The 13,045-nt window shown below is 37.1% G+C and overlaps 1 protein-coding gene across 2 annotated transcripts in view; it reads right to left on the bottom strand.

Annotated features, from left to right (window-relative positions):
• Positions 1 to 13,045, bottom strand: part of Snap25 (Synaptosomal-associated protein 25kDa) — a 73,805-nt gene that overhangs the window by 2,534 nt on the left and 58,226 nt on the right. For both annotated transcript variants that reach the window (XM_075290994.1, XM_075290993.1), the window contains exon 6: positions 137 to 265. In XM_075290994.1, the coding sequence (XP_075147109.1) occupies positions 137 to 265 (129 nt within the window). The remainder of the gene's footprint in view (positions 1 to 136; positions 266 to 13,045) is intronic.

A 13,045-nucleotide genomic window follows, 5' to 3' on the forward strand; every position in this document is an offset into this window, starting at 1 on the left:
ATAATAGTTAAAATCACACCAAATTATTACATTTTTTGCATTGTGGATACCTCAAAAAGTTGAGTACAATTTAGTTCAATTATATATAAATTATATATAAATATGTTAAGATAATAATAATAAAAAAACCAATTACCTTCCTATGTAACCAGCTTGAGCCATCATTCCATTTCGATCATCCATCACTCTTTGAGGCTGATTATTGACAACTTTACCGTCATCATTTCCTTTCCAAGTACCATCATCTTCTTTGAATGATTGACTTCTGCAAATTAAGAAAATATAAAATAATTAATAAACATTCATAAGCATTAAGAATATATTTTATAATATAGCCTTAAAAAAGTCAGTCTACTGATTTTACTTTTGATTCCATCTACAAAAACTAGTCCAAACAATTGAAAAAAAAATTACAATGCCATGAACGTTTGTTTTTCTTTAGCCACGGAAATTCTAGAAATAACCATTTGATGTTGTTATGACAACCCCGTCGATGGTTCAGAATGAAAAGGCGACTGTTAACATGACCAAATACTAGGTTATTCAACAAAACAAATGTACTAGTTATCCAAATATGCTAAAATTCTGGATTCACCATTTCAATACTTATGTTAGTGTCAACTAGATGATAGATTGAATTACACTTAATGCACATCCTACGAATAGGCTCCACAGAAGCATAATTCGAACGTCGAAAATCAATTAAAAGAAACTGGTAATTCCTAGATGCCCTAAAAGAAACATTTATGCTAATCCTAGATATCAATTCCGAGCATGGAATATCCCCACTCACTAACCTATACATCATGATAGAGCTCAACATCGTCCGTCGGCTCCTAAGAGTAGGCAAATGAATCAGTCTCAATCTAGAAGTGTAAATAAGAAGAACAAAATCACTATTCCAATGAAGATGTATCAAAGCGAACAACAAGAACTGCTTCTGAACCGATTCTATCCTACCAATGTAAACATCATACTGAGGATCCCACACGATAGAACCAAACTCCAGAACGGGTCTAACAAGGGCAGTAAAAAGCCTCTTGGTAACATAAGGGTCCGAAAACTCCTACGCCCAACGCTTTATGAATCCTAGAATTCAAGATGCCGTACTCACCATCGAATTAATATGATCATTAACATTAAGCCTACGATCCCTAACAATGTCAAGATCAACAAAAGAATCAACCGAACAATAATAGACCTAGACCTGAAGAATCGCATAAACTTACATTTCTTCAAGTTCAAATCAATTAGTTTTACCCTACACCAATCACCAAAGCTATCCAAATCATCTTGTAATAAATGCACCCGACCAGAATTATCGAACGAGGAGAATATCTTAACATCATCAGCATCAAAATCCTAGAGTTACCTACGGACTGAGGTAAATCGTTTGTAAATAACAAAAATAAGACAAGCCCCAAATGACTACCCTGAGGCACACCTGATGAGACATCAAAACACCTCGAATAGCAATCACCAAAAGATACAATCTGCGAACGGCACTCAAGATACGACGAAATCCAAGCCACAAGTGTACTGGCCAATCCAATGCTATCCAGCTTATATAATCAACAGCTTATGATTAGCCCGATCAAAAGCTTTACTAAAATCCGTATAAGTAACATGACATGATTTCCAACAACAAACTGATTAATAACATGAGAAGTAAATTCTACCAAGTTCGTAGTAGTCGATAGGCCCTTACGAAAAATATGCTGACAAGTATCCAATACCGAAGAAATGCGAAGAAACTTCACCACCTTCCCAAAATCCTTGGGAATAACACTCAATATTACTATCCCCCTATAATTACTCACATCAAAGGGGCTCCCTGACTTATGAAGTAGTACGACAAAAGAATTCCTCCATCTTAAGGTGAGTATTAAGTTCGAGTTTAGCCGCTAAAATCGCTAAAGTGAAAACTAAATCAGTAAGAAAAATGCATGAATTTATACATATTTGTTGCAAATTTCATTATAACTTGATGGGGAAAAGCCCAAAGCAAATTTTCACAAAGTTTGTATTCCTTAAAATGGATTATTAAAGAAAAGTAATCGTGAAAAAATGACGTTTTTAGCGGCTAAACTCGAACTTAATACTCACCTTTAGAGGGAAATAACCGAACTTCAATGAACTATTAAATAACATTGACAATGGAGCAGAGAGACATTCGGAGTAAAACTTCAGAATTATCCCAGGAATCCCATCTGGACCACCACTGGTGGACGCCTTAACCCCACGCAAATACCTAGACACAGACAGACTATCAAATAATGGAATTGCCACCCGATCAAGCGACCTAATAAAATAGGGATATGAACCATCAGCATCATAAGTACTATTCCTATAAACAGATTCAAAATAGCCCGCAAAACAGTCCGCAATGGACTGGTCCCCATAAAAGTCAACACCATTCCTCCGGATTTTTGATGGCCTAGTCGAAGACTTACGTTTCATCCTAACAAAATCATAAAAATACCTCGGGTTACAATGAAGGTCACTTCTAACCTTATCAATGTAACGAACACCACACGCCCCTGACTCCATATTATAAATAGACCTAGCGACGGAGTACCGAGCATAATCAAAATCAGATCCCGTCCTCTTATAACGTCTAAAACATCTATTCCTATCATTCCTGAGTCTCGTAAACTCATACCATGGCTGATTCCTAGGGAAATCCACCCTAGGAACAGTCCGAGACACATAACCGTCCAAAACCTTGTAGAAATTATCAACAGCCACATCGAGATCGGAAAACCAATCACACCTACAAACAGAGCCCCAGTCAACACCCGAATGTAGCGAATTCAACACATCGAAATTCGTCTTCTTAAAATGTAGCGAAAATACCTCATTAAGAGCAGCAACCATTTGAGACCCATGAGCAACATCCAAGAGGGAAAGAGAGAAAGCACGGTGATACCTATCCTCGGGATAAGAAACAGAATCACATCTGGACAAATCAAATCATTATAAGGATCGCCTACAAAAACCAAATCAAGAATCTTCCCAAAGAAATTCAAAACTCCATTGATCTGACCCAAACCTTCTTCAAGAAAGAGATCCAAAAAAGTCGTCACCGATTCCGATCCACCAGAAGTAGTCAGTGGAGTCAACGCCTCCGTATCAGGCAAGCTGAGACAAGACACCATAGGCAAATTAAAATCGCCAAAAACCACGATTCTGTCCGAATCACTCATTCCAGACATAATTTTATTTATTGCCACAAAATGACGCTCATAGATAGAATATTCTGAAGCAGGAGGAATATATTACCGCAAGGAATTCAATATTATCAACATCGTCAGGAACAATTCGCTCGGAGGGGAAGGTGTGAAGGACACCAATTAGTACTCCACACCAATCCTACCCATACGATCCTTCCTGAACACCAAGTAACGACCACAAAGAGTCTCAGAATCATATACCGTTGGCCTGAGCCAAGTCTCAGTCATAACCAAAACCGCAAATTCAAAATCTAAACTATCAGTATACAGCCTCGATAATTTCGAGAGTCACTAATGGCGATTTCGATTGGGAAAAAAGGTGTAACATTCTCGAAATTGATTGCCACATATGAAGGACACTGTCATAGATTTTGGATCCTGTATTCCTCAAAATGTTATGAATTAATCATAACTTTGGAATGACACTATCATAACTTTGGAATGACACTATCATACAATGAGGGAAAAAGTAGTGTAACACCAAGGCAACATATTTTTTGCGAAACGAAAACACCCTAAGTTTTTTAGAGATGGAATAGGCCTGATAGTTAAAATAGCTAAGTTATCCGATCGACCAACAAACTCCTTAACGAATGCCCTAAGAGGCCAAAAAACACGATTTTCCCTTTCGGTTGAGGCTGAGGGCAATCCGACAAAGTAGGCGTCGCGAAATTTATGAGAGACAAACTTGAATCAACCCTACGACCCCGCGAAGAAGACGAACAGGATGGCAAGCAATAGGAGGAGTCACAGCCGTTCGGGGCAGTGATGACACGACTCCACCTTCCGACGTACCGGCAACACTAGGCATCACATTCTTCGTACCCCTCACACCCGTGGACGCACCCCAACCGTTGATGATCCCACACTAGACTTCGGCAACCCCGAACCAGTCCCTTAGTACGACCCTCCTTCGGCGACGACTTCTTGGAAGATCTCTTCCGTTTCGTCCCCGGAAACTTATCAAACAACGTCGAAAATTTAGCAATAATATAGCTCCCAGATGTCACGCATCACCTCAGACGTAGCCTCCCCAAAAAAGTTATAGAACTCCACACTAATCTTCCTACATCTCACACAACACCATCTAAGACCGTTGTTACCAACATACAACTCATCAACCACCCTTGCAGCCAGTCACACATTTCGAATGCCAGTACCCAGTAGAAAGCCATCATACAACAACAATCTCATCATCAGAAGCAATTTTACAATCCTCATTCGAATGGTGAATTCAGTATCAAAATAAAATTAAATTGATATCCAATTACAAATTATAAAACAAACTATAACAAAGACAAAATTCAAATGAAAATATCCCACTGCCTCAATATACTAAGATGTCACAAAACTAAAAACGCCAAAACCACAAATCAACAATACAAGTATTGTTACTACATATGGAATCTATGTTAGCATGGTGGTTAGAGGCTTATCTTGTCATTTAGCTAAGTATAGGGTTGGATAAGAGTAACAACCTGCCCTATACCTAATCTAACCTAAGTGTGCTCCCTTCACAGAGCTAAATGCAACTAGCAGCAGTCTTTTTCTCCTTTGCTTAATTTCAGACGTCATTTCACTACCTGATAAAGTTTAAGAGCTACATGTCTCGATATCTGATTTTTGGGGGCCATCGAATGTAGAACGCAATTGCATATTGGCTATTTCAGTACCCTTGAGCTTATAACATTGTATATGTCCATGCGCACAGAAATTGAAGTTGAAATCTATTAATCAATTAATCAAATTAAAAAATAAATTCAGATAAGAATATTATTAATTTTTTAAAATTAAAATATTAATTAATCCAATTAACATTTTAAATAAACAAATAAATATTTAAAACTAAAACTGTAATTGATAAGATGTTAGGAAATAAAGTTTCTATGTGCAAACATTGATTTATTAAATTTTGACACTTTAGTCGGTCTGATAATGCATTTTCTAAGACTTGTCCAAAAGAGTTTCATCAGATGTGGAAAAAATTGATGGAGGATCCAGGAATGCATTTAAAAAGAAATGTTAGTGGAACAACTTACAATTTTTTTTTGCTGGGATACGATGTATCAAAACATCAATTCAAATGTTTGAGACATGAAAATAATATGACACCAAGTCATAACATTCTAATTACTTCCTGAGAAGTTCTTTATTATTGCGAATGAAAAAATAAGGAAAGCTGGTTCATATTACACCAGCGGTGATTTTTGTATCAAATATTTTTCTAAAATATTAGTTTTTATGTTATACATATTTTTATACCCTTCACCACTACTGTGGTACAGGGTATAATAAGTTTGTGCATTTGTATGTAACGCCAAGAAATAATTGTCATAGACCCATCTTTTAGTATACCGATCGGCTTAGAATTAAATTCTGAGTCGATTTAGCGATGTCCGTCTGTCTATCTGTCCGTCCGTCCGTCTGTCTGTATATGTAATTTTGTGCACAAAGTACAGGTCGCAGTTTAAGTCCGATCGTCCCCAAATTTGACATAACGTCTTTCTTCGGGTAGAAGACAATCGCTATTGATTTTGGAAAAAAATCGGTTCAGATTTAGATTTAGCTGCCATATATAGTTATCACCGATTTGATTATAATTCACGTATTTATGAACCGACGTTCTTCAAATTTTGTACATCTGAATGTTTTGTAAGTCTCGTAAAAACTGCCAAATATCAGCTAAATCGGTTCAGATTTATATATAGCTCCCATATATATCTTTCGTCCGATTTCGACTTATATGGCTTCAAAAGCCAGAGTTTTGCCTTATTTTGATTAAAATTTTTTACAAGGAGTACGTTTAATAGTATCGTTAATTGTGCCAAATTTAGTTGAAATCGGTTCAGATTTAGATATAGCTCCCATATATATCTTTCGACCGATTTGGACTTATATGGCCCCAAAAGCCAGAGTTTTGCCCTGACTTGCTTCAAATTTTGCACAACAATTACGTTTAATAGTATCGTTAAGTGTGCTTAATTTGGTTAAAATCGGTTCCGATTTAGATATAGCTCCCATATATATCTTTCGTCCGATTTGGATTTATATGGCCCCAAAAGCCAGAGTTTTGCCATGAGTTGCTTGAAATTTTGCACAAGGAGTACGTTTTATAGTATCGTTAATTGTGCAAAATTTAGTTGAAGTCGGTTCAGATTTAGATATAGCTCCCATATATATCATTCGCCCGATTTGGACTAATATGCACACAGAGGCAAAAGTGCTACTCTGATTTACGTGAAATTTTGCAGAGGGAGTAGAATTGAGCTTGAAACTTTGCACAGGCAGTAGAATTAAGGTTCTGCATATACGTGTTTATTTTGGTTGAAATCGGTTCAGATTTTGATATAGCTCCCATATATATCTTTCGCCCGATTTTCCGTCATATGACCACAGAGGTAAAGGTTGTTATCCGATTTACGTGAAATTTTTCACAGGGAGTAGATTCAACATAGTAACTATGCATGTGAAATTTGATTGCAATCGGTTCAGATTTCGATATAGATTCCATATATATGTTTTTCCTATTTAGGCAAAACTGGCCGAAATACCTACATTTTCCTTATCAAATCGCCACTGCTAAGTCGAAAACTTATCAAAATGACTCAAATTTTCCTATTACTCTATTACACATCTATCGACCGATAAATCATAAATACACTTTTGCCAAGTTGCCTCAAAATTGGTTCATATTTAAATGTTTCCTATCTTTTTTTACTAACATTGTGTTCCACCTCAGCGCATTAGCCGACTTAAATGTAAAACCTATAAGTATTGCAGAACTCTGTACAGATCTGCTCAGATATACAGAATATATGTGTATGGATTCATATAGCATCCAACACATTGGACGGATTTGATATGGTATCGAAAATGTGGACTTACAAAGTGGTGAAGGGTATAATATAGTCGGCCCCGCCCGACTTTAGACTTTCCTTACTTGTTTTTTGTTATTTTTGGAATATATATATATTTTTTTTTTGGTTTTCATGAAACACACAATCGAGTCGAGACGAATCGTTCGTCTAGATTGAAACTAAAATAACTTTAGATATATTTTCTAGAAAATCCTGAATTTTGTAATGAACTCATTACTTATGATTTACTATCGAACACCGAAACAATTGGGATTTCACAGACTCTGGTTTTCGAGATATCAATATGTGATTTTTGACCAATCGTTCGCCTCGAAGATGATGATAAAACACATTTGTGTCGTCAAACGAAGCAGGTTCAAATCCCAGCGGGCATGAAATCTATTTTTTGACCCACTTTGCCACGAGTAAAGCACTTTGCATTTCTAAATTTACAATTCTTTCGTGCATGTTAGCCACCCCATCCATAACAACTAGTTTCGGCAGTTGAATCCGACTTATGAGTTACTTGCTTCTTTGTTTTGACCAGAATGAAACCAAGTTTGCGCGTTGGTTCTGTTTTGCTATTATCGCTCGTATTCACCATAGTGGGTAATACTAGTGTTAGCTCTTTAGAAAGAGGAAATTTCGTATACCTCAGCAAAGCTCTTGGTTGTTTGGCAATCACCTCATCACAGATAATGAGTGATTCCATTCCAAAAATTAATTGCTCTAGTAGCATTCTATCCAAGAACACTCCATAATTGCATGATGCTGCAGCTTGTTTGAGGCGCAATGAAAATTTTGCAACGATTCTCCTCCTCACTGATTTTGCTTACTTCCAAAGCCCAGTCAAATCTAGCGAAATAATCTTCCACTGACGAACCATCTGTGCACCTGTATTCACCCATAGTAAAGGAAGGGGGTCTAACTGAGTTTGTGTATTCTGTTACCACCGATTGTGGACGTGATTCTTGTACATGTCACCGCTGCACGTATTGCTTGAGTCAACGAATTAAAAAATGTATTTATTACTCTTCGTTCATTTGAGTTTATTTCAAAGAGATCAAAATCTTAGTTGGCAGTTTACAATTTCACAATTTAGATAAAAATAGAGTTGCTATAGGGCACTTTCAGTAATAGTGACATCGATTCAGAGTTTTGCATACATAAAAATAATAATACAATTTAAATATGGAAAATAAAGGTGATGGTATGGGGATTACAGGTAAGTCGAGAGATTTGACTTTACTTTTTGATTTAATGCGAAAAACTCATTATTGTGACTTAACCTCACATAGATTTTTTCTTTCATAAACATGCGTTTGGGATAAGCTTTATAAATGATGGTCGTGTTTTGACTATTAGAGATATGTTAAGTGGACTATTTCATAAATTTCACGTTGCGATTTTTTGCGTTTTTTTAATTATATCGTTTTTTATTGGCGACCGTTGTTTTCAGTACAACAATTTTTGGTCGTGGGAGCTATATCTAAATCTGAACCGATTTCCATGAAATTTTGTACACTTATTGCAAATTTTGTACACTGGTGAGATTCGAACCTGCGTTCTTTATTTTTTCATTCATACTAATAAAGAACATCTCGAGAAGAAGTTAGAATGTTATGCCTTGGTGTCATATTACTATCATATCACAACCATTTGAATTTAGTGTGCTAGGGCGTTCTGTTATGGTGCCAGCAAACCCAGGTTCAAAAGGAGGCGAAAAGTTTTTCAAATTGTAAGAATTTGATAAAATTAACAAATTAACATCCTAAGGTAAGTACTACGAAGGCAGTACGGAAACTTCTTAGCCTAGCACAAAAAGCGCGGTATAAACAGAAAAAAGTTAAGTGTTTTGGAAACTCCCATCTCTGTTATGAACACATGTTAAATTTTGTTTCGATCTGGCAACTCCTTCATATAGAAACAGGTGTTCAAAAAAGACGCATCCACATTTTTTACAATGGAAAAATTACAAATGCGTGCTGTCATTAAATATTTACATAAAAAAAGGCTTATCGGGACAAGAAATTCATAATGATATGGTGAATGTGTTAGGTGACAGTGCTCCTTTATATGCAACAGTAAAAAATAGGTTTGGTGAATTTATGTTAAACGTGGTCGTACAAGCATTGAAGATGAACCACGTAGTGGACGTCCAAAAACAGCAACAACAACAGAAATTGTAGCCAAAGTGCATGATATGGTATTAAATGATCGACTAATAAAAGTGCGCGAAATTGCTAATATCATGGGCATCTCAAACGATCGAGTCCATTTAATTTTGCATGAAGAACTACAGATGAAAAAGCTTTCTGCAAGATGGGTGCCGCATTTGTTAACAGTCGATCAAAAACGCATAAGAATGAACATTTCTCAAGCTTGTTCGGATCGTTTTAAGCGTCGTTTCATAACTGTTGATAAGACATGGATCCACCACTATACTCCAGAGACAAAAGAACAATCCAAACAATGGACTGAAGCTGGAGGAAGTGCCCCAAAAAAGGCAAAAACAATTCAATCGGCGGCGGTTTTTTTGGGACTTCAAAGGTATTATTATTGATTGACTATCTGCAAAAGGGTAAAACAATAAATTCAGAGTACTATTGCAACCTTTGGGATCAATTAAATGTACAAATTCGAGAAAAACGTCCTGGCTTACAACACAAAAAAATAATTTTTCAGCAAGACAACGCACCAGCGCACAAGAGTGTTTTAACAATGGCTAAAATCAACGAATTAAAGTACGAACTGCTTGACCACCCACCTTATTCTCTTGATTTAGCTCCCAGTGACTTTTACTTGTTCCCAAATCTAAAAAAATTCCTTGCTGGCAAGTGTTTTACCTCAAATGAAGATGCAATTAAAGTTATGTAAGGGAAAATAAATCCGTATATGAAAATTCGTTTCAGCACCACCTATATGTGAAAAAATGAGTTATATACGAATAAATTTTTTTTTGCGATATAATCCTCCGTAGAAATTGCCATAAATTGGCCAAACGGGAAGAGATAGAAAAGCCAAATTTTAACCAAAGATAAACTGAAACAATAGCTTTCGATTGGAATGAAAACCTTTTGCCAGAAATCTTCCGAATCGGAGTAATGTTGCATATACGAAACAGAGAGAAAAGTGACCACTGTGGCCAAATGGAAAAAGATGGGGTTCCAGATTTATATGTGAAAGATAGATCTTTTAGTGCTCTATCCGATGGTAAAAACGGATACAGCTAAATGTGTTTGGGAGTCTCAATGTATGGCTTGGAAAAAAGTGGACGCACTGCTCTTGGAGAGAAAAGTGACCACTGTGGCCAAATGGAAAAAGATGGGGTTCCAGATTTATATGTGAAAGATAGATCTTTTAGTGCTCTATCCGATGGTAAAAACGGATACAGCTAAATGTGTTTGGGAGTCTCAATATATGGCTTGGAAAAAAGTGGACGCACTGCTCTTGGAGAGAAAAGTGACCACTGTGGCCAAATGGAAAAAGATGGGGTTCCAGATTTATATGTGAAAGATAGATCTTTTAGTGCTCTATCCGATGGTAAAAACGGATCATGCGAAATGTGTTTGGGAGTCTCAATATATGGCATGGAAAAAAGTGGACGCACTGCTCCTGGAGAGAAAAGTGACCACTGTGGCCAAATGGAAAAAGATGGGGTTCCAGATTTATATGTGAAAGATAGATCTTTTAGTGCTCTATCCGGTGGTAAAAACGGAGAGAAAAGTGACCACTGTGGCCAAATGGAAAAAGATGGGGTTCCAGATTTATATGTGAAAGATAGATCTTTTAGTGCTCTATCCGGTGGTAAAAACGGATACAGCTAAATGTGTTTGGGAGTCTCAATATATGGCTTGGAAAAAAGTGGACGCACTGCTCTTGGAGAGAAAAGTGACCACTGTGGCCAAATGGAAAAAGATGGGGTTCCAGATTTATATGTGAAAGATAGATCTTTTAGTGCTCTATCCGATGGTAAAAACGGATCATGCGAAATGTGTTTGGGAGTCTCAATATATGGCTTGGAAAAAAGTGGACGCACTGCTCCTGGAGAGAAAAGTGACCACTGTGGCCAAATGGAAAAAGATGGGGTTCCAGATTTATATGTGAAAGATAGACCTTTTAGTGCTCTATCCGATGGTAAAAACGGATATTGCGAAATGTGTTTGGGAGTCTCAATATATGGCTTGGAAAAAAGTGGACGCACTGCTCCTGGAGAGAAAAGTGACCACTGTGGCCAAATGGAAAAAGATGGGGTTCCAGATTTATATGTGAAAGATAGATCTTTTAGTGCTCTATCCGATGGTAAAAACGGATACAGCTAAATGTGTTTGGGAGTCTCAATATATGGCTTGGAAAAAAGTGGACGCACTGCTCCTGGAGAGAAAAGTGACCACTGTGGCCAAATGGAAAAAGATGGGGTTCCAGATTTATATGTGAAAGATAGATATTTTAGTGCTCTATCCGATGGTAAAAACGGATATTGCGAAATGTGTTTGGGAGTCTCAATATATGGCTTGGAAAAAAGTGGACGCACTTCACCTCAAGAGAAAAGTGACCACTGTGGCCAAATGGAAAAAGATGGGATTCCAGATTTATATGTGAAAGACAGATATTTTAGTGCTCTATCCGAAGGTAAAAAAGGATATTGTGAAATGTGTTTGAGAGCCTCAATATATGGGTTGGAAAAAATGGGGGCACTGCTCCTGGAGAGAAAAGTGACCACTGTGGCCAAATGGAAAAAGATGGGGTTCCAGATTTATATGTGAAAGATAGATCTTTTAGTGCTCTATCCGATGGTAAAAACGGATCATGCGAAATGTGTTTGGGAGTCTCAATATATGGCATGGAAAAAAGTGGACGCACTGCTCCTGGAGAGAAAAGTGACCACTGTGGCCAAATGGAAAAAGATGGGGTTCCAGATTTATATGTGAAAGATAGATCTTTTAGTGCTCTATCCGGTGGTAAAAACGGATACAGCTAAATGTGTTTGGGAGTCTCAATATATGGCTTGGAAAAAAGTGGACGCACTGCTCTTGGAGAGAAAAGTGACCACTGTGGCCAAATGGAAAAAGATGGGGTTCCAGATTTATATGTGAAAGATAGATCTTTTAGTGCTCTATCCGATGGTAAAAACGGATCATGCGAAATATGTTTGGGAGTCTCAATATATGGCTTGGAAAAAAGTGGACGCACTGCTCCTGGAGAGAAAAGTGACCACTGTGGCCAAATGGAAAAAGATGGTGTTCCAGATTTATATGTGAAAGATAGATCTTTTAGTGCTCTATCCGATGGTAAAAACGGATATTGCGAAATGTGTTTGGGAGTCTCAATATATGGCTTGGAAAAAAGTGGACGCACTGCTCCTGGAGAGAAAAGTGACCACTGTGGCCAAATGGAAAAAGATGGGGTTCCAGATTTATATGTGAAAGATAGATATTTTAGTGCTCTATCCGATGGTAAAAACGGATACAGCTAAATGTGTTTGGGAGTCTCAATATATGGCTTGGAAAAAAGTGGACGCACTGCTCCTGGAGAGAAAAGTGACCACTGTGGCCAAATGGAAAAAGATGGGGTTCCAGATTTATATGTGAAAGATAGATATTTTAGTGCTCTATCCGATGGTAAAAACGGATATTGCGAAATGTGTTTGGGAGTCTCAATATATGGCTTGGAAAAAAGTGGACGCACTTCACCTCAAGGGAAAAGTGACCACTGTGGCCAAATGGAAAAAGATGGGGTTCCAGATTTATATGTGAAAGATAGATCTTTTAGTGCTCTATCCGATGGTGAAATGTGTTTGAGAGCCTCAATATATGGGTTGGAAAAAATGGGGGCACTGCTCATAGAGAAAAATAGAAAAGATGGGGTTCCATTCACAGAAATATCACTAAAATATTTTAAATTGAAAACGCAATCATTTAAAAAATTAACTTTTTAATAAAATTCAAAAATATT

Source organism: Haematobia irritans, chromosome 1 (assembly GCF_050003625.1).
Source record: "Haematobia irritans isolate KBUSLIRL chromosome 1, ASM5000362v1, whole genome shotgun sequence".
NCBI classification, from domain to species: domain Eukaryota; kingdom Metazoa; phylum Arthropoda; class Insecta; order Diptera; family Muscidae; genus Haematobia; species Haematobia irritans.